This window comes from Pleurodeles waltl, chromosome 3_1, assembly GCF_031143425.1.
Source record: "Pleurodeles waltl isolate 20211129_DDA chromosome 3_1, aPleWal1.hap1.20221129, whole genome shotgun sequence".
Taxonomy (NCBI): Eukaryota; Metazoa; Chordata; class Amphibia; order Caudata; family Salamandridae; genus Pleurodeles; species Pleurodeles waltl.
Window position 1 is genome coordinate 152975431 of NC_090440.1, and position 23236 is coordinate 152998666.

A 23236-nucleotide genomic window follows, 5' to 3' on the forward strand; every position below is an offset into this window, starting at 1 on the left:
TCATAATTTGAAGATCTTTGTTAACGCCAGACATAATCATCACAACAATAATGACAATAAATAAACTAAGACAATTTGAATGTTTACGGAAGAAAGGCCTTCTTTTGCATGTCAAGATTGCATTTAGTGCCATAATACCGTCGTTTTGGGGCTGGGCTTGTTTTAGGTTTTTTTTTGTTCCTTGTCTGTGCGTAATGTGGGCTTGTTTTTACGAACTCTTGGGCTTGTTTTGCTGCCCGGTCTGACAACAACAGTGCGAGCAGCTGGATCCACCGCCATGGAGTGCCCGCATCTCGGCTCCAGTGTCTGCCTGGCTCCCGACTCACCCAGCTTCCCCGGCGGGTCCCCTTCGTCCTGGTGCTGCACCGGTGAGTGATGCCCTCTCGCATCCCCCCCTCCGGTAACAGGAGCACCCCTGCCCTGTGTTCACGGTGTGCTGTCGCGGATGGGCCTAGGTGTGTGCGAGGGAGTCTGGGAGCGCACGGAGCCCGGCTTTGTGCTCTCTGTCCTGCTTTGTGCGAACGGTCGCGCACCCTGCTCTGCCTTCCTTGTGCCCATTGACCTGCCCTGGGCACGTGGACCGCTGTTGTACTTTGTACTGACACCGGACTCTTCTACCTGAGCATCCTTTGTGGCTTATGTGCTGTACTAGGCGTCGTGGTGTGCCCCGCATACACAGCATCCTGCATGGTGTTACTGCCTGTCAAGTGCACTCTATCTGCATTGCATCTGCCCTTTGCATGTTACTGTACTACAGGCTCTGACGCATAATGTGCATGGCATTGGGCACCTCTCACTGCATTGTGCTAGATAACTAGTACACTAGGTCTGGGTACATTTAGCTGTGCAGTTTGTCCTTTGCTGTACGTCCTGTACATTCTGCAGTTGGTTGGTGTGCATCTTGCACACCCCAGACTTGATTCACGCACAGTGCGTTCAGCACTGCTATTTGTCTTGTGCACTCTGGGCCCCAGCTGTCCTTTTTCCTGTGAATTGCATTGTTGTTTCCGTTGTGCAGTCTAATGCTCTGCCCTGTCCTTAGCGGGTTGCCCACTACTCGGTCCTACTTTCTACTCTCTGTCCTCTACGGCAGTGGTCTCCAAACTTTTTAATGCCGCGCCCCCTGTTGAAAAACAAAAATCATTGGCCCCCCCTCAGAATTTTTCACAATTGTTTTATAAATATGGCAATGTTTAAATATGTCTAGACATATAACATGCTTCTGCTTAAAACGAAGGCCTGTTATCTGTATAAATCTTCTTTTGGCTGGAGTCTGCATCCCTCCCCCCCCCCCCCAAAGTGGGATCCCCCAGTTTGAAGACCTCGGCTCTACAGTCGCCCTGGATGGGACTCACAGCCCAGTATATACTCCCATCTTGTTGTGTTCTCTGCATTGTGCACAAGGTACTTCTGACTGGGACACACTTCTCTTTCCCGGCACTGTCTACCAGTCTATGAAAGCTCAACAGTGTCATTTTGCAATCGAAAGTAAAACTGTGATTCCCACGCACGACTTGAAACATCCCTAATGTGAAATAAGGCAAAGAGATGCGCAGTGTTAAATTAAAAAACAAAATAAAAAAACGGGTTCTTTCCAATGGTTGTTTGGGTTGCATAAAAGCAGCGATTCCTCAGGCAGGCCAGCCCTCTCCAAAACAGTGAACCCTTTAGTGTATGTGCCTTTGCACAATGTTGTCTTACCAACAAGCATTTTAGACATTTTATATGTGTTCTATTAGAGTAGGTCTGCTCCGTGCTCACACATGCGTATTTCAGCAAGCTCCTAACCCTTCTAAAACATCCTCCACGCCAGTGTGTCTGTTATTTAGAAGGAACTGGTCTGGTGTTCAGAAATGTAGTTCTCTGCATATGTGTTTTGTTCTTTATTCCTCAGGGTCTATTAACCGAGGAGTATTGGCCCACCTTTGTGGCACACAAACATTTCTTCTCAGCTTTGTCACGGTGGACGGCATACACGCTCGATCGGCTTTTCCTCTTTTTTTTGTTTGTTTTAGACCTCACTTTTTTATTTAGTATTTCTGCTTATAAAATCCCTTTTCGCATGATTAGTTTTTGCGAGGTCCCCGTCGCTGAGCATCCAAGCTAAACGTGTCTGTTTTTTTTACTCTGCATAGTTTAGTTGTCCCCGTATACCGTTCCTAAATTTCAGTACTTTTTGTCACTGCTTCAATCTTGCAAACTATTCTGCTCACCTTCCGTTATATTGAAATGTTTTTTCCAATAAAAATCACAGCCAGTTGCAAGATTAAAGCTCACCAATGGAACATAATCATGACATTGCTAGTCAGAGTGTAGTTCTGCTATGGAGGCTGCAAAGTTTGGAGATCTCGTTTCTCAAAGGCTTTCATAATTATGCCCGGGTCACGTTTGATATCTTCTTTGAGTTCATTAAATGTAGTCCATCCCTTATGTGTGTAGCCAGGCCTCTAGGGCCAGAGTATATCAAGTTTCTACGTGTGCTGTGCAATTTTCCACTGATCAACAATTGCATAAGAGATCTCTGCACTGACCGACTGCTGCACAACTGCCATTTGCACTGCCCAGTAGCGCAAATGTGTCTTTCTTTGCACTGTTTGGTGCATGTATCGGTACAAAAAGTGCTATGCTCTGTTGCAGTGCTAGATGATCTTGTTTCTTGTTTTACACCCACCATTAAACATTGCCTATGTCATCCCTTTCTCTTCCAGGTCTATAATTGTACTCCCCGTTCCCTTTTTCCCAATTTTCAAATCTCTAGTATAATTTCTGCCCTGAGAAAAATACCAGGTTTCTGCTTCCATCCTTTTAGGCAAGTGCGTGAGCTTTCTTCCAGTTCCCATGTTGTCAACTCACATGCTCAATGAAAACTTCTGAAGTGGAAATAGACGAATATAAACACATCTTAGCTATGAGGATATATATTTGTCACCTGTTTTATAAGGCTAACAGTGCCACTTTTATATAGTGCTTAATACCTGGCATCCCCTCACAAAGCCCTGTTACATTGTGTCACTCGTCCTCCACGGACCTTGTTTTTACCAGAGGCCTATAGGTTGTCACATTTTGAGTTGTTTAAAATAGCCTCATGGAAGAGGTGCAGATTTGTCAATATTTTACTTGGGAAGGGGAGACTCGGTGGATGCATACACATTGTAGCTAATCCAGAGCTGTTTTTTATTTGCTTTTCTGTTACTATAGTTGTTTTACCATTACAAATAGAGCACTACAAGCTCGAGAATGCACAGAAAATGAGTGGGACATGACAGCGTGAGCTTTATGCCCTCTTTCCTTGGTTTGTCTAAGGTTTTTTAAGTAATACAAAGTTCACAACCTCTGAGAAACACTTTTTTTCTATTTCGTATACATAGCTTTTTATTTATCTGAGCGAGCCAACAAATTAACGGTGAGAACTGTGCCAAAGGTCTGGCTTGGCTGTTAGAGCCCATGCACGAGCCAAGCCCTGCAAATGTTTGCTATGTAAATCATACAACAAACATCATGTAAAATATGAAAAAATAAGTTCAGAATTAAAGAAAAAAATGTATTTCTTTCACACTTGAAAGCTTTGCCAATAATACGTCACATTATAGCAAAATACTGAGAAGTACTTGTGATATTTTTAAATATGAAACATTAGTGATTATTATAGAGCAACATTATAATCTGTTAAACCAAACACAATAGGTTTTTATACAGCTGATATTCTGAACTCACATGTATGAAAGTACTTTCATATATGAAGAAAGAGACGCTTCAGTGAAATAGTCTTTACGTAAGATCACACAGTTTAAGCAGGGTATGTGTGAATTATCCAGGTTTTCTGGTTTGTTTCTACAAATAAGCTGCTACATGGTTATTTATTTGTCTTTACTTTTTTATGATAATACATTGTTTTTACCTCTGTGTGACTTTTTCTACAGTTTTTATATAGAATAAACTCGACCTAAGGGTATTGGATCGCTTCACATAAGCATCAGTTACATTACACAAGGTTGTATTCCTTATTTTTGCAGGCAGTGGGAGATTAAGGGCCAGATGTACGTAATTCCTGAATTGCGACTTGCAAATTGTGAGTCGGAGAGACTCGCAATTTCCGAGTCGCAATTCAGTACGCAATCGTGTCCCAAACGCCCACCTCATTAAAATTAATGAGGTGGTTTGCAATTTGCGACCCCTTCTCTCCCCCCCCCTTAAGACTCACAGCACTCACAGGGATGGTGGCCTGCTGGAGACAGCAGACCACCATGTCTGTGACTGCTTTTAAATAAAGCAGGTTTTTTTAAATTTTTTTTATGCAGCCCGTTTTCCTTAAAGGAAAAAGAGATGCATTACAAAACGAAAAAATGAAACGTTTTCGTTTCATTTTTTCAGAGCAGGCAGTAGTCCATAGGACCACTGCCTGCTCTGAAAAAATGTTTTCCATGCCATTCACAAAGGGGATGGGGGTCCCATGGGGACCCCTTCCCTTTTGCGAATGGGTTACCACCAGTGTGACACTGGTGGTAGCTGCGATTGCTTTGCGACCGCGGTCACAAAGCAATGCAGCATCGCGCTGTGACTCGCAATTAGGGAGGGGAACACCCCTTCCTAAACGCAAAACGGGATTGCGAGTCGCAAGTCAGTAACCAGGTTACCGACTCGCAAAACGGGGATTGGGCATCGCAATGTGCTTTTTGCACGTTTCAAACAGTGAAATTCGCTGTTTGCGACGTGCAAAAAGGTTGCTACATCTGGCCCTAAGTGATTTGCCCAGAATCGCATGGTGTTGAGCTGAAGCCGAGACTCAAACATGAGCCCCTAATTCCGATGTTAGCATCACTGGCTGTAAGGCTGCATCCTGGATAGACAGGGCGTGGCAGGAAGAAGCCACATGAAAGCTCGACTCGGGTTTTCAACCGCACCTCGAGCTAAGCCAGAGCCAGGCTTCAGACCCAAGCCTGGCCCAAGCTTTCAGTCGCCCCACCCACCTCCTGCCCACCTCTAGCTTTTTCTAGATTTGTAGGATGTGCCAGTTAAGTCTTTCAGCGACTATAAGCAGTGCCAACATTCAGTCCTATTCCTATGTTTGCGTAGGTCCCTGTTTTTCGTGGGGGGAATTTGTCACCCTACTTTAAAAAAAAAAAAACTAGAAACCGTCATCCGTGCTCCATAAAATACCACTGGTACGGTTAGATTAATCCAGCCACCCTTACCTATCATCTTTAATTTTAGTTTCAAAACGTCAGCTCTGGTTCTTTAATCAGCTCAGAAATTCTTTCTCGACTCCCAACTTTCTTAGTTAGCCACTGCTGTGTTCGAGGACAGGTTTAATTATCTCAAGAGACCACCCACTTGTAGGAAGCACTTGTATGTTTTTTTCGTAAATTATGTAATTTCTTATCTTTTGGGAGTTTTTTTCTCTATCCTTCACACCCATTTCTGTTTTTTCTTGTTATCGTTATGCTTGCCACCACTCCCTGCTACTGCAAAGACTTGCTTCATCAGCCTAAGCTTGCATCTGGGGACCTCCGATTGCACCTTTTCGAGGGCACGGGCGCTTCTTTAAAAAAAAAAAAAAAAAAAAGAAACTTTAAAAAACAAAAAATGTTTGATTTCGTGGCTTTGCCATTGCTTCTTTCTCGCCGGTGCTAGGACGTTGATCCGACGGAGTGCCTTTCAGCTGAAGCTGTCGGCTGGGCCTTGGCTTTTTCCTGTCACCGGCCTCCAGTGACAGCTGGGCCTGCCGCCGAGCCGGGCTGCATTGTGTGGCTGACCCCCGCCGGCAGCTGCGAGGCTGCTGAGCCAGCCGACCGGGGCTCTTTGTTCCCGGCCCTTCCGCCCAAGCCATCTTTCCACACAAGTTTGTCTGTTCCTGACCGGGACTCGATCGGTTTTCTCTCCACGTTTGTGTAAAGCAATACGTAAACCCTGTACTTCGTTTGAAGGGGACGGCTTCCTGCAAAAACGCACGTTTCCTGCCGTGGTTCTTCAAAATAGTCCACTGGTTCAATTCATTTCAAACGAAAACAGTAGAATGGGTTCCGGCTGTGAATTATGTGATGGATATCGTTGCAGCTGTGCCTCTTGAAGAGTTATGAAAGTTACCTTCTCATATGTGTTTTGAGGCCCTGAGTGCAGAAATGTAGGAGATGCGTTTCGAATGTAGATAGAAATGCCACTTTCTACTATTTTAAGAGCAGAATAGTGTTAAACGTGCCATTTTAATTTTAGCTTTTGTTTGTCATCTTTTTGTTTTCGTTCATACTGGTTTAAGGGACTGCCGACCCAAATCCCTTAGGAATGTTTTCTTTGTTTAGGCTTTGTAGAACATGTTTTTCGCATTACCCCAGACTTGACTTTACCTAATTAAAATGGAAAGAGAATATTGTATATCCTGTATTTATTTTTAGATACTTCTCACAAGGAAGGGCCTACTACTAGGGATTGTTTTGCACTCTGAATTGGACTCCATGGTGTGTGGCAGCATATGCAACTTCTAAATAAATAACATTTTATTTTACTTCTCAGACCAGAGTTCTCTGATAAAGTGTGGTTATGTGCCCCCGCATGTTATTGACCTTTCCTCCCTCTCATTTCAGCCTGAGCTCCTGGTTATTCTTTATTGACAGTTCTATTAGTCATAACTGGCCCTGAATGGTTATGTAGTTGCATATGTCAGTTGTTGGTTTATTTTAGTTTCATGCTTTGGCATCTCTTCGTCCATACGTCTTTCGAGAATGGTTAGCTCTTGATGATGCATCATGGTATTGCCCAACTGACATCCTAAACACCTCGCTTTAAATCCTTTAATCTTTATTTACTGATCTGTTCCTGCTTTGGACTTAACACCATGAGATGTATGAGATTTCACCTCATTTTAACATCAGTAGTCTCTTTGGTAGTCTTACAGATGGCTCTATACTGTCATAATTCCCTTCATCTGCAAGACGTTATATATCTGGCTCTCGTGGACGGCCTCCTTCGTTATTTTGTTCTTAAAGTTTCAAGAAGTGAGCTTTAGTGGTCACCTGTATGGATAACCGACTTCCTTCCAAGGTATCTAGCAAGGACTTTATAGAGTCATTTCCTTTGTATTTCTTCATGTGCTTCCTTCATTGTCCTGTTTGACATTCTGTTTTGAATCTTGTGCAGTTTCTCTTCTTCAGTAGCGTTTCAGTATTCCAACTTGTATACATTTTTAATGCAAAATTTCCAGCAATATAGGAAGCGTGCATTCATTAAATTGGCCAAGCAAAAAGGAAACTCCCCCTTTTTTTCGTCTGTCTTAAGTTTGGAGCAGTTCAATACTTCAGATCCTATCTCCAGTTTGTAGATTAGATAACTGCCTGGGATATCATCCTGCACACCCTACCTAATGCTAGTTGTTTGGGATGTTATTTATTTTGATTCATTTTTTAATCTCATTAATCGTTCTCTTTGCTTCCCATCCCTTAGTGTCTATCAGTGATCTACCTGGAACTACTCTACAGGATGATCTGCTCTATGTCTTAGCTATGTGGAGTGTGTCTTCGAAACAGGCGTTTGGAAGTGTTTACTTCAAGATGCCCTCCTCAAAATAAGGACAGATCCTAGTTTACAATTGCGAGCCTCTCAGTCCATTTCATTATTTAAATATGGTTATACATTTACAGACGCTGGTACATGCATTGATTTTTAAACATGGCCTATGGTGGGAAGGAAAGTATTGTTTAATTGATCTACGTCACAGATCTACAAGTCGTGAACGAGTAGCACTTGCATGGAAAGTAGGTCCTTCCGTGAGCTTCGCAGCAGAAAGTGACCATCAAAATGATAAGGCTTCCCCCTCTTCCTTGCCAGTGATGCCTAAAATGCCGCTTCTGTCTTCAATCCTCTATTCAGTGAGAGAATACTGAAGCTCATTGGCATTACAAAGCTCATCTTATGCAACCGTAGCTGATTCCTACTGAGAGCCGACAATCCACATACATATTTTTCTTGGTGCAGTTCTCCTTGATTGGATGCACGACGTTCATCTCTTAAGTATGCTTTATCAACTTCAGTTATAATGTTAGACGTTAAAGATCATCCCATCACAAACAGCTGTTTGGAATATAAAATGATTATTGATAGGCCTTTCCCTAATTAATCAGTGGGGATAAATTCCTTCCTCATAGGTTGCAAGCTGTATGATATCGTGGGCAGTTGAGCTTATCATAAATATTTCTAACTTGTTACGTTTTCCAAGTTTCTGTTTTCCCTCGTGTTTTTTCTTGTTCATTCATTATGCTCACGGTACACAATTTAAATGTATGGTGTATTGCAGATTAATCATCAAATAATAAAAGTCCTTGGAATTATCTTCAGACCAGCACGTGCTGTTACTTTAGATCAGACTACTACAAGGTCCTCAGATGTCCTGACATGACAGCCACCATGCACTCTTCCTTTCTTGACACCAACTTCTTTCCTGCTTGTTTGAAATGAAGCAAACCAATTGCTCTTTACCTACAAATTTGAAGACTTCTCCCAACTAGTATAAATCCTTGACTTACTTCCCTTTAAACCGAGAATCCACTTCCAAAACCACCGTATCAGTTGTGATACTATACAATTGTTAGACCTCATGCCTCACCAACATTATTCATTGGGCCCACGACCCTGATTTCTTACTGTGTTCTGACTGAATGCAAAGAAATACATTTTGATACAGAAATAAACACATGCATTCAGATGTCTACTTTAACTTAGCGCATGATGTTAAAATGCCTTTGTGAGACACAAACCCTGCTGTTTTCAAAATCCTAATGTTTGAGACTTTAGAAGCCCTTTTGGGGATCTGAACATTTTTTTAAATTCATTCTGGAATATTGACCTGCCTGAAAATAAATGCATGTTTTAATTGATACTTTATATGCATTGGACTTTGCTTAAGTATTCTGGTTTTGCACTGTGTCTGAATATTTGGAGTTCCATAAATGACGACCATGACATCTTGGGGCAAGTAGCTTTGTTTCAACTGCTATGGTGTCAGATATAAAAGTAAATTTGGGTCGCGTTCTGTAGCTGCTGCAATGAGAAATGAAAATGATCACTATCTTTATTACTTAAATGGAACGATTTGTTTTTCTTTTTCAGTGTGTCGCTCAAACAAAAGTCCATGGGTTTGCCTGACGTGTTCAAGTGTTCACTGTGGAAGGTAAGTGGAGAATTAGCTAGTACTTGTTTTAGGGAAACTGGGACGTGGCCCTTTCATGAAAATGTTTAATCCACATCTTCTTGTCTTTTAGTCCTATGACACCTTTTGCCAGCAGTAACAGAAGGCTCAAAGAGTGTTGTTTGTCTCATTTCTGAAACACTCAATTAATGGTGCTGCGCAGTTCAGACCGGCTGTTGATTGCATTGCACATATCTTAGGGTCTGCTCTTCACTCCCCTGGGTTGTTCAGGTCCAGGACAAAGTAGTGCGTTGTCCAAGATGATTCTGGTGGTAGCTGCTCCCCAGTCAGATCCAGGTTGCTGCATAACGTTCCCTTTCTCGCTGTTCTCAGGCACAGTGCAGTTGTAAGCTAATGGCATTGTAAGGCTGTCGAACTTCACCGAACTAGGACTGCTGTCTTGTTTCCCTCCCCGCTTGCTCTTCCTTTTCAGGACGAGCTTGAAATACTTTTCACCATTTATTATAAGCTGTTGTTTGCCCAGTTTCCTCTCCTCTGCTCCTGTGTGATTTCGGGCCAGATTTTGGTCTTTTTGTGGGTTTCTTTCAGGGCCATGTTTTATCTTAATTTGGGTTGCTTTTAGGATACTGCTTCCATCTTATTCTGGGTTGTTTTTAGGCAGACTGCTGCTGGGTGAGGATTTCAGGTATTAGTGCACACTCATCGATGGCTGGATCTCTGGTTCCAGCTCACCTTCCCGACACTAGCTAGCCTTGGTGTAGGTGAAACAGTTTCCATGGAGAGATGGTTCCTCTTATGTGGGAGCCAAGGCCTTTGAGGTGTGCAGGTCTGCAGTGGCCACATAATTTCGCTGCTGTTTGGCTGGGTTGTCAGGTGACAGGATGGCATTGTCCTGAACGATGTCTTCCTCTTCTTCAGGGCATACAGCTGAATCTCTGCCAGCTGGCAAAATTGCACCTTTCCAGTCAGCCTTTCTGGGTCCTTTCCCTTCTTGATGGCTAATGTTTATGCCATGATCATACATGGCTGTGCAGGGAGAGTAGATCTGCGTGGCTGGTATATGTGAGAAAATGCCTCTTTTTGTGTTGTCACCTCCAATTTTTCCTGAATTATGTTGCTGGGTTTTTAGCTCTGTACATTGAGGTGCTGCCATACAGTGGCCAGTGTTTGTGCTATGTAACAATTAGCTTATCTCTTACTGTCATATTTAACTATCCCGTAAGGCCACCAAAAACACACCCATGGCATAGAAAGTGAAATGTAACCTGTGGATGGCAGCATTTATTGTGCCATCCATTAGTGAGACAAGGAATAAAAGGCGTACCGATGTCGCTCGACAGCTGCAGTTTAAACCCGCAGTCTGATCTGTGAAATTATTCCTTTTGACCTCTTAGTAGGCCTTGTAACCCACAAGCTTGCAGGGTAGGGCGCCTAGTATTTTAAAGTGGGGCATGTAAAATTATAATGTCGGCATGCCCCTGCTGTGACAAGCTCTCCAAAAGCTATTCTCACTGTGGAAGGCTATGACTGTCCTATGAGCACAGTCACTGGAGCTATGCAACAGCAGAGGGCAAAATTATAATGCAGGGTTGACTAAATTATGCTGCAAGAAAAGGTAAATTATGCAGCATAATGCAGCACATTTTGTAATAGCATTACTTCTTTCCTGATAGTATTACTTCATTATTTTGGTATTCTTACACTTTTTAATACTGTCTTGGCATTGTTTGCATCTCTTTAGTACCAGCTTAACACCCTAATATAGCAATAAGCAACAGAAAAGTGACCAGTCAACATTTGCAAAGGGCATCCACTGCGTGCCAACACATATCGCCGTGTGTTTTTAATACCTTTTCAATCGCATGGGCTAGAAACAATTTTTTTTGTTAAAATCTGCAGACTATGCAGGAGACAATGGAGTGTGTGCAAATGAGGCAAATCCATAATTATGCAAAAAAACTTTGTGGCCGCACAGTGCATTATTGAGATGCCTATGAGGAAAACTAGAGTGCTGTTTCCTCTATTAGTTTTACTACTTGGGACAAGCTAGGCAAAATGGTTCAAGTATTAATTGTTTAATATTTTCTAACTAGCCAATTCAGTGGTGTAGTTATTTTTTTTAAATTAAATATTTAGGGAAACTAACTTTATTAAAGTTACCTTTTCCCTGCCTGTTGTTCTTGGGGGCTAATGTGCATTAGCTGCCAGCAGCTGCACCTGTCAGATCTTGACCTTTACAAGGTATGAAAACTGCTTAGGCCAGTTGGGCTGGCTGGGTTGGATGTAAGGTATATGGCACGTATTAGCCTAGGGAGAGCATCTGGGAGGGTACAGGAATTAAATTTACTTTAAAGGGCAAGGGTGAGGCTTGCTCATTCGTAGTTTAATGTAAGCAGAAGCTTAGGGGGGCGAAGCCCTTTGATCACGGACACTGTAGTCAGCCTGGCCTTACCGTAGCAGGAGGGAGAGCTGTGCCTAGAACCAGTTTGATGTAGCTTAGGAGGAGGGGACTGCTCATTTCCCTAGACACACCTCTGGGTGGACTCTTGCTCTCCTGCCCTAGTGGAAGGGATCTGACATCTTGTATTTGCCTGAAAGTAGTGCTCTCTGAGAGAGTTTGCAGTAAGGCAAACAGGATCTGCTGTAAAACTGGGTAGGGTTGCATACAGAAACATTTCCCCCATTTGTTAGAAGAGGATGGGAATGTGCAGGGTCACCTCTCTCACTGGCTACTGAACTATAAAAAAATGGACCTCGCCACCAGCTCCTGAGAAGACTTTCTGACCTGTGCAAGAACAGAAGAGGACTGAACCTTCTGTCTGAAACTTGTGAGAAGACCTCAAGGGTGGATCTGCTCCAATAAAGATGTGGGTTCTGAGGGTCTGATGGCTGTGGGCGAACTCCTCTGTGGCAATGGGGAATCAAAAGCTGCAAGAGGCCTTTTATTTGGGAGTTACCACTTGGAACTAGTAGAGAACTGGACCCTGCTGGTGGCCTCTGCAGGAGTAAGCCCTGACTACTAAGTGTTGTGCCCGAGATACTGGGAGCCTTAGTAATGTCCATAAAGACTTTTTCTGAAAAATGTGGAATTAAAACAGTTTAGGGTTTTCAGTCCTCCGGAGGACTGGGACCAACCACCCAAGTCAGTACACCTAAGGTGTGACCTCGGTTTGCAAGTAATTCAGGTTTGTCCCCCTTGGAGATTTTTGCCTCCTAAAACTCCAGTTCAGCAGACCCTCATGGCAAGCCTATCCTACTTTGGTCTGTCCTTCCTGTACACACCTTGTCACCTATCCCAACTGGATGAATCTGAGCTCCAAAAAATAGACTGATTTCTTGGGTAGAAATCATGACCAGGTGAAGGCGTGAAAAGTATCCGCCTAACACTTGGACTTAGGCAGCTGTAAACTTTTAATTTCTCCCACTCTGAACTTTTCCCACCAAACTGATTTCTTCTGTGAGACCTCTTCCAGCAGCAATCAGTCTTTGAGAGGACTTCAGCAGATACAACCTGCAATCCTGCCCTGCTGGAGGATTGGTTGGCCTGAAATCATGTCTAGCACTGGATATTGATTGGCCCTTTACTTGTTGTGGAGACTTTTTGCCTCAGAGCTTGACAAATTCATATCTCCAGTTCCCTGTACTGCAGTGGTTGCCAAACTTTTTTGGCCCCCGGCTCCCTTTATCTATTGGCCGTTGGCCACGCTCCCCATTATGCTACTTTTTCTTGGCAGGTGGGGGGATATAATCCTGGCCTCAGGAATACTTCCATTTTTATTCCCAAAATGATTGGGATAAAGCTGTTGAAGGTATTATAATCGCAGATGTAACATAACTATCTGAAGTTGTTTTATTAAACAACTGTTATAATTTTGTTAAGTCAGAAAAAATACTCTTCAACAGTGGGGTTTCCACATGAAAAAATTGTTTAACCACTTTTTGCTTTAAAGCAATTGCCTCTAGGCTTGGGGCTCACTCCTGGGAGCCAAGTGGACAGGGAGATGAGTAGGGAACGACATAAATAATTCTCATTGGTACCTTACATAATATCACTGCAGTCAGTTGTTTTCAGTGTCCTGACATTTGGTGTCTTGCGAATGAATGTCAAGATACAGAACACAGGGCTCAGATATCACTATAATAAACTATCTTTTTATATTTCAAGAAAAACATACTGGCCACTTGAAATGGAAATATAAATGTGAATGCATTCAGTAACCTAAAGTACCTGTTTGGTACTGAAAAGTGCAATTTCTCTCCCATTAAAAGTATTGACCACTTCAGAGAAGTCCAAGTACTAGATATTTCAATTTGAAGAAGTGAAGGTACTCTGTACTGGATAGCGCCATTTAAAGGACTGGTCTGTGATTTTCTAACATAAGAAAGTAAAACATATCCAGATAGTGGATGAATCACCAAAGGCCTAACCCAGCAGAACACCACAAAAACACTGGATGAATTCAAAGAGGCTGCATCTATTGTTAAATGAAGAGTATTAAAAATGTGTGTATATTAAGTGGATGGCAAGAGGCTGGTCAAGCGGTGCCATTCAACCACACTGTTACCTATTATTGTTAGAAAGAGCAAAGACGGGGTAATAAAGGTGTTTATCCAATTAAGTAATGTGTGAAGCTTACTATTTAAATCTGTATCGGCCTCTCGACCAAACAATACTGAAATTAGACCAGATTTTTAAGCTAAACTTCTCCAGTGGACACAGTTACTGGGTTAAAAATGTTTCAAAATTAATGTACACCCCAGACAACTCCAAATCATCATGCAAGCAGTTTACCGTCACCAAATGTAAACTAAACTCTCTTTCATCCTACACATTTCCTAGCTAATAAAATAAAAACTTGCCTGAAACCAAAGACTCTTTCCTGCTGACTCAGGGCCATTATGCTACACTGGCAACACGCTGGTGCCACTATCGTTGTTTCACAGAGCAGCACACGTTTACACATACAGCAGAGAGAAGTAGGCAACTGAAGGTGGACGCTTATTAGCAGTGACTGGCGACAGCCTAAGTAAGTGTGGATAAGCTTAGTGGCGCAATTGCAGGTTCAAGAGAGCACCTCCTGTGCATGACAACTTCCACCAGATAGGAACGAGTAGATCTGGTTACTTAAACTGGCGATATTACTTAAAAATAAGACAGGCCCTGACGGTACCAGATAAACAGAACTTAGAGTTGTAATTTCCCCAAACTCCTGCGCTCAAAGCTGTGCACACTCAAGTGTGCTCTCCAACCCAGAGGCTCTCACTGGCCAACATTTTGGGTAAATGTAATCCTCAGATTGCCAAGTGTTCGGCTGTCGTGCTTCTAACCATCAGCCAGTTCTGGTAATGTATCCCAGCAGAATGTTGTATTATGGGACATGTATTTTTTTTTCATTACAGTTGTGCGCTGAAAACCCCTGGCAACAAGCTGCCGTCAAATGAGATGTGCTGACTGGCTGAGGGTTTCAGACATGGCACTTTGGGCCCAAGTGCTGTTTTTTTAATTACATTTGCTAAACAGTACCATCACTGACCGAACAGCGTTCATACCCACCATTAAATCAATTCTTGGTTAAACTGCTAATCTTAATTACTGCCCAGTGACGGAGGCTAAAGCTAAAAACAGTATTAGTGGAAGGATGGTTAGTTCACGATCATCACAAATACGAGTAATGTGTCGACCAGTGATCTCAATTCTCTGCACTTATTCACGTGCAACCCAAGCTCCACTGAAACAATTAAAACTATCAGCAGTCATTAGAACTCTTGCAAACTCTTCCTCAGATACAGGGCATCAGTGGCGGGCACACCCCGGGATGTGGAAACTTTATAATTTCCATTTACAAACTGAATTATTTACCTTGCACTGAAGGGAACCAGGTTGTTTCTGTTTTGAACCATATAATTTGTGTTTCTGGCACCCACTGATGCATCTGTTGTTTGTGATCTTGTTCACAGTGCCACCTGGTGGATAAATCACTGCATTTAATGTCACCAAGTTGTTTAAGAAACCTAATGGTATAATCTGTTTGTAAAGCCAACATGATTCCGATTCCTGTAAACGTAGAGGAATTAACCTTATTTAAACGCTAAATGCATGTGTCAAGCACGTCCCATTCGGGTTCTATGTGTCTTGCACAGAATCCTTTCTGCTGGCATTAAGTGAGCTACTTTACAGCCCAAGTGGTTCTGAAACTGTATGCTTGGTGTAATCTGTTCACGGCGCCCCTGGATAGCTTTGTTGGCGCACCAGGGTGCCGCGGCGCACAGATTGGGAACCGCTGCTGTACTGGATTATTGTCATTTCAGGCCAGATGTACGACCATTCAATTCTATGAGTCTCTAATTACGATTCATTGAGAATCACAATTAGAGACTCGCAAAATGAAACGTACAAATGTGTCTCGGACACATTTAGAGATTCCCAATGGGGTTGCAAATGACCTACCTCATTAATATTCATGAGGTAGGTCGCAATTTGCAACCCCAAGGGAATGGCTGCACTCAAGGGATGGGTGGTCTACTGGACTCAGCAGACCCCCATGTCTGTGACTGCTTTTCAAATAAAGCAGTTAAATTTTTTTTTTTTTTTTAAATGCAGCCCATTCTCCTTAAAGGAAAACAGGATGCATTTCAAACAAAAAAAAATGACAAGTTTTCCTTTCATTTTTTCAGAGTAGGCAGTGGTCCGTGGGACCACTACCTGCCCTGCAAACATATTTTTGCTTCCAATCACAAAGAGGAAGGGTTCCCATGGGGACCCCTTCTAGTTTGCGACTGCATTACCACTAATTTGAAATTGGTTATAACTGCAATTGTTTTGGGACTGCATGCACAGTTGCAAAACAATCTTGCAAAGCACTGCGACTTGCAATTTGGAATAGATGCCCTTGGCACGCCCCTTCCTAATGGCAACTCACAAACCTATTTTGAGATTCGGTAAATAGATTACCGAATCGCAAATAGGGTTTATACATACCAAAATGCGTTTTTCTTGTCGCATAAGGCCCGATTTTGTGAATCGGACTGTTTGCGACTAGAAAATATCTACGTACATCTGACCCTTAGTTTATTATGTTTCTGGAGTGGTATTTTTATTGTGTTGTATTTGGGGCGTTTTATTTGTTTAGGTACCTTCAAATGCTTTAAGCATTTTTGCTAAGTTAGGCCTGCCTGCTCTGTGCCAATTATTGAAACATTTGTCTGGACCAGGTTAGTGACTGTCTCAAACAGACTGCGGTGTGGGTGGCTTAATGGTGCAGGAGTTGGGTGGCAGGCAGGATTGTAGCCTTCTTCAGAGCTGGCTTCTGCTAGGTTTGTACCAGCTATTGTTGTATTCAATATGGGAGAGGCAGCATTTGCAGAGAGCATGAAGCTCTTTCCTTTGGATGACATGTCAGGGCTTCTTTGTGGTGGTTGCGTGTCAGAGGGTAGTGCTGCTAGAGCTGTCTGGCTACCACGGGCCCCAAATCTACTTAGGTCAGGCTTCAAAGTTGGTGATGTGCCAGGTACAAATTATGTGAAAGGATGTTGTGGTGGTGCAGGTGTGCCACTTTGTTGAGTGATAGCTTGATATGCTCTTCAATGTCTGGGGTGTCTGTAGCCCATGGCATAATGGCAGGGTGGCATAGGGTGGTCATGTGAATCGTTGAGCACTAAGTAGCTTGGAGGACCCTGACAAGCCTCGTATGGTGAATAGTGCATCAGCCATGGGCAGTTGGGCCATGTGGCTCTGAAGCCTATGGCACGTCTGATCATTTGTTGCTGGGCCAGATGCGGCACCACCAATAGTGGTGGCAGACCCCTTCATCCTTGCTCCTGCAGTGCCAAGTAGGAAGTGTTATTTCTCATTTCACCTGTAATGTGTGAGGTGAGTTATGAAAGACCAGCAGAATAACTGACACGCAGTTGCCGGAGGTCGTTATGAGCTGCCAAAGTAGCAGGCTGTCACATTTCTTGTGAGAATGGATGCACACGTAAGGGAGTGACGTGCCATTACACTACAGTAAGGTGTCCTTACTAATTCTATTTTGCCCCTTTACCATTAACTTCAATACCATTTTTATTTGTATAATATATTCTGTTTTTTGTTTTGTTCTTGTTAATTTTTCAGAGCCCTGTGGCCATAGCATTTTTTTTTCTTAGTTAGTTATATACTAGACGTGTATGCCACTTAAGAATTATGTGAGTCTGAGAAGCTAGTGGGGTTTGGTGCCAATTTGGATTGACTAAATAGAGAACATATGATTGAGGCTTCTGGTCATGATGTAATACAAATAAGACTCTATGAATGCTGAAGTATACTGTATATGTTCCAATGTACTGCTAAAGGTAAGAGGGAGAAAGTTTGGGAAAGAGCAAGGAGGTTTAATTGTGGTACATCAGCGACCTGGCATTCCATCAAAATATTTTCACGGGTATGATGAAAAAAGGAAAGAGACTGAGGGCCTCATTACGAGTTTAGCCGAGGGAATTACTCCGTCACAAACGTGACGGATATCCTGCCTGCCGTATTATAAGTTTAGTTATATCCTATGGAACTTGTAATACGGCGGGCAGGATACGTTTGTGGCGGAACTCGTAAAGAGGCCTTGAATGTTGTACCAAAACGTTGTGTTGTGTACTGTACGAATGAGCAAGCCCACCTTTCAGCACTAGGAAGTGAAAACAAGGCAATACGAGAAAGATTACAGTTAAAAATAAAGCGTTCGCAAAGCTCAATAGTTATGGATATTTTATAAGTCTGCATTTTATTTTTCATTGATTTACGATTTAGGAGATGTAGGAGAACATAAGTGAGTTAGTAGAAGGATGAATGAAAGAATGGGTCATAGAGTTTATGGTTAATGTGTGAGTGGTTAAATGAAAAGTAAATAGATGGTTGGCTGGATATATGAGCGAGTGTGTAACTGGACATAGAAAGGATCCTTTTTAGGTCGAGCGCAAGCGCTTTGACCTGTTGTAAGTATGGTGGGCTCTTGACCACGCCCATCACTTTCACTCATTCTAGGGCTTACCTTTCAAAATTCCTTTGTTATCACTGGTAAATGCTGTACGTTTGTCCCTCCTTGGGGCAGTTTTGTGTACCGCCTTGCAGACTGCCCCTGTTACATGGATAATTGCACGATTGCCGATACGTTTGACTGCAAGCAAACTTCTTTTCCTTTTTGTGTCTCTACTTCGCGCTCATGCTCATGGCAGCCATGGCGCTTTGAATCGGCTCACTTAGGTCAACTGTTTTACTTTTCATTTTCAATTCAAGTGGCAAGAAAAGTCCATTTAAGAATTTACGACGTTAACAGCTCTAACTCGAGCAAATGCGAGACCCATTGCTTTGCAAATGCTGGTCTAGGATTGACACAATATTGCTGGTAGTGGGAGCTCGGCCTGACAGTGTCTACCGCTGCGCTGCTGTGAATACTTAATAGCAAGGACCAGCCCATCTCACTCTGACCAGGCATGCAACAGCCTCTAGGAGGAGTGAATGAAGGAATCGTGCCAGAGATAGCCTCACCAGACCCGCCCACTCTTGTAAAAAACACAGAAGCAAACAACTGCGTTACATTCACCTGGCATTGAAAAACGACAACCTGCGACGCTTCCCTTGTCGAGACTTTGCAGGCTTGTCAGATTGCCATTTCAGGATCAATTTCCCTTTGTATTTCGGGACCAAGCATACACATTCTGGTTGTATAAGTGGTTTTCAAGTTTTGTATTTGTATGGTCCCAGGGGCTACTGAGCAGCTCTGGAGATACTTTCTGGCAGAAAGCATCTCCGTTTAGTTGAAGCAGCAAAATGACAACAGATGTCCAAAAATAAAAAGCCCAGCCCGCACTGTAACCTATGAATTCTAGTTTTAAAGGAGGCACAAAAAAACATGTTATTTGGAAAGCTGATTCGAATTAGCCACTCTTCCAATTAAATGGGATGTACAGCAAGGACTGCTGAGAGTTTTTATGAACAATGGGCCTCATGAACTGAACACACATTAAGATAAAAAAAAAATGAGAGACTAAGAGGGGCCTGACATAAGTCATGCATACCTTTTTAAAGACTAGAAGGCTACCTAAAGTAAAATATATATACCCAAACAAATTCTGGAATTAAGAAAACAGAAAGAGGTTTTGTACAAAACAAATACAAAGCACATTTTGGAATGTTTGTCATTTTAATTTCTTAATTTTTTAGGGGAGTGGGGTAGTGCAAGTAAATGCATTGAAACACGCAGAATGTCACAGTCACGTGCGCTTTCAAACACAATGGAGGAAATGAGGGCAGGAGAGAGGGGGACATACAAGCCAGCAGAAGTCTATAAGGGCTGCATCAGATAAAGTGAGAGACAGTCTCTTCTACAGTTTTGATATCACTGGTGTTTTTCTGAAGTAGTTGAAGAGCTGGAGCAGCACTGGTTTAGTTCCTTATAGTAGTAAATGGTTGCTCGTCACAGATAATTTCAAGGCATGTGCTACTTATGGCTGGAAATGTAGTAGCATTTTTTGGCGTATGTAAAGTAAACCCCAAAACATAACACTGTGGCATACTCAAAGCAACATAACACAGTGAAAACATAACGAAACATATCACAACAAAAGAGTCAAAACACAACGCAACAGAGCCTGGAAAAACAAGCACTGTAGGGACATAGTAACTTATCCATGCACCCGGGGAGGAACAAACACAAGAAGAGGAATGAAAGCCTATGGGAGCTGGAAAAATAAGAAGCTATACAATGATAGTGGCAAACAACGATGCCCTGTTTTAGGCGAGATCTAAAGCTGATCCTTGATTCTGCTCTAAAAATCTAATAGCTGTCTGACACCACAAGGAAATTGAGCAGAGTTGCACAGACATCTGTAGCTCCTCTCTAACACAAAATGATTCAATCTAAAATAATCCTCCATAAATGCTGTCTTTCAACATGGCAGCTGACTTCATAAGTTTCATAAGTCCTGTTAGCAATCTCCAGTGTTACTGTAAACATACTGGGCAACTGTTGCGTATTCATGATGGAAGGGAAGAATGAAACCGAGAGAGCAGGAAGATACAGGATTACACAGTGAGCACCTACCCGTCAATATGGGGACCAGAAAGATACTTATCATTTCTCACTCGGAAAGCAATAGACGGAACAAAACAACAGGAAAGCTATATAATTGCCAGAACGTATTTCTGTTTTAAAATTGTTTTTGAATTACATACTTTAGTTCATACTTCATCAGGATTTATTACTGGGATTCTATTTGTATTTAGGGAGCGGAAGCCTTTTATTTTTGCATGTAAGAACTTTTCTTTACAATTTCTGCTGCTCCAGTTCTTGAAAACAATGTATTTCATGCATTTTAATTGAAGTCTGTGTACTTTGAGTCCGTGCTCACCCCTTCCCAATGAGGACTCGCATATAGAGTGGCACAGTGTAATCACTCAAGATGAATGACTCTCCAGTCTTTAAATTACTTTCTTGGAGGTTCACCAAATCACGTCCTTGAAGGTTTATCTATTAAGTGGATGACATCTTGTTCAATGTATGCTAACTTTGGGTTGAATCCGCATACGAGTGCCACGCCAAAAAATCAGTGGCATATGGAGTTAACCCAAAGCCCATACCATGCATTTTTTATTTATTTATTTATTTAAATCACCAAAGATCTTGCCCGACAGAGAAAAGTGTTCTTTAACACAGACCTTAAACACAGGTGTTTTAAAATGGGTATGACTATTTAAGGCTAATCGTAATCGGGCCTCTAAAAATCATAAAAATCTTACTAGACCTGCAGGTCGAGTAACTTGTTTAATCTACTTGACCAAAACTTTAATGTACTTGACCTGTAAACGGGTCTCCATATGTGTGACCCTAGGCAATTTTTTCATTTTACAGAGTTGCCTTTTTCTTCATTTTCACATATGAGTGCACCTTAAAATATGTGAGTTAAGGATTTCTTTCATACAAAAAACCTTTGTTTGATTAAGTAAACTAAACATTTGCTCCACGTATAATAAGAATCTAGCCCATGTATAGGGTACACATGATCCATGGCTTGCCTCTTAGTTTAGTAATAGCATTGCCTTCAGGGCAGGAGTGTTTCTCAGTTTATGTTTAAATACTCACTTCTAATAACATGTTTGCTGTAGCATGGTGTGGTAACTCACTCATTTACAGACAGTACATTTCTAATAAATGTCCATAAACCTTCCCACTTATTCGCAGCTTTACTGATGAAAGTATATAGTGTATTAACAATAACCTGTGAAAATTGAGTTTCAGAAAACATATTTATCATTTGCACATCACCAGGTAAAGTGTTCTGATTTGTAGTCATCCTATTAAATGTTTTTTTTTTTTCATCACACAGACGTACAAAAAAATTGACTTCCCACAACTACTGACATATATTTTGAAATGTTTGTACAGTTGACTTAGGTTTTTCCTAACACATAACATTTAAGTAACTGACACCCTATAGCCTTTCATTTCATACTGTTTACAGCAGTTCAGACAGTCCACCTTACAAAATCCTGAAACTCTGCATTCGGAAGGAAAAAAGACAAACTGACTTTTGACCTCTGTCTCTGAACAAAGAGCAGATGTGATAACAACAAGATTTAAAGGCGTCGATTGCTCCTTCACTTTCCGACTCAAGAGAGCACCTGTTTTTTGACAACTCGCCAGACGGGGTGAATAGGTCCTAAAAATAACTCTACCTGATTAAATATAGGTTGCCATAGCGAGTGGGCGAGTAGATTTTTGTTGAGACCTGTTTTTTTTTTTTTTTAAATTAGTACCAGTAGACTTTGAGTCATCTTAAAATCACACTAATTTGTTATGTTTGAAATAGACGTGGGATTTGAAGGACCAGAAGACTGATATGAGATAGTTTCATTTGAGGTGAGTAACATCATATAGCAGTCGGATATTATTCGGTCTGGAGAATTGTTGGACCTGACATTCATGAAGTGAAAGTGACTGGCACCACCGCTTTAGAGCATATTTGTGATTTTTCCAGTGCAACCTGAGTAACGTCTGTTTAGACACTTGGGACCTTCATAGACTATACACTAAGCTACGTAGACTGAGAATCACTGCTCAGTTCTCTGTCATTCCGCGGTAATCAAACATATGCCCTTCTGCTGGTAATATGCACGTTCGAGTATAGTGGGAACAGATAGACACTAATGCAATTCGTGGACAGTTCAATAAGGGGAGAAATATTTTTGCTAGACTGTTGTGTGCATCTGTCAGAACTTTTAAGTAAGGTGCTACATTTCACTATGCTTGGAAACTACTGCATGGAATGACTGGTGCCCTGCTTGCTTCATCCAAAAATATATTAAAAAAATAAATATGGGGAGTAATGGATTATTAGAATGTGTTTAGGGTTAAATATTGATTAGATGCCTGTCAGTTCTTATCTGCTTTCCTAATGTGGTCTCTGGCACTGTAAGCTTGTAATTGTGGTCTTTTTAATTATGCATGTTGTACTTTACCTCTTTGCTGATGGTATTATCAGCTTGGTGGTGTGTTAACATTTTATGAAGAAAGAATAGGTATGTCCAAGAGACCCCAGTGGAGGTAAAGCCATAGCTTGGCTTTTTGTTTGTTTCTTTGTGGGCCTTCGACAACTTCATTATTATTATTATTATTTTTCTTTCTTTCTATGGATGAGTTACTAGAAATAATGACAGTTTTAACATTTGTCCCACTGAGTGATCTTCCATTCTACTGATATATAGCATAATCAAACTAGAGTAGTGCCACGAAGAACCTGGTCCTATCTTTTGATAGGTCTGGGCTTTATTGATATGTTGCAAACAGAGTTTTCATGCAGTGCTTCACAAGTATGACTTTTTTGAGAAAATGCAGCAATAGCGCACTGGCTAGCCCATCCGTTTGTGAAAGTGAGGTTTATGACATGCTTCATTAGGTTCCGTATTAGTGGTGCCTTGGAAAAAAACTGAATTACACATGTGCCTTGCTTTGCTTATGCATTCCATGATTTACTCAGTTCATCACTGAGCTTAAACCTGTCTGTAAACAATTTTCAAAATCTGCTTGTGTTTCAGCAGCTACTACAGTACAAGAAGTCCTTTGCATAAGTTACAGC

At 41.9% G+C, this 23236-nt stretch overlaps 1 protein-coding gene across 1 annotated transcript in view; it reads left to right on the top strand.

Moving 5' to 3' along the window:
• Positions 1-232: 232 nt before the first annotated feature.
• USP3 (ubiquitin specific peptidase 3) overlaps positions 233-23236 on the top strand; it is a 169944-nt gene continuing 146940 nt past the window's right edge. The window contains exons 1-2 of the mRNA XM_069222017.1: positions 233-368; positions 9097-9157. Coding sequence (XP_069078118.1) covers positions 278-368; positions 9097-9157 — 152 coding nt within the window. The 5' untranslated portion in view covers positions 233-277. The remainder of the gene's footprint in view (positions 369-9096; positions 9158-23236) is intronic.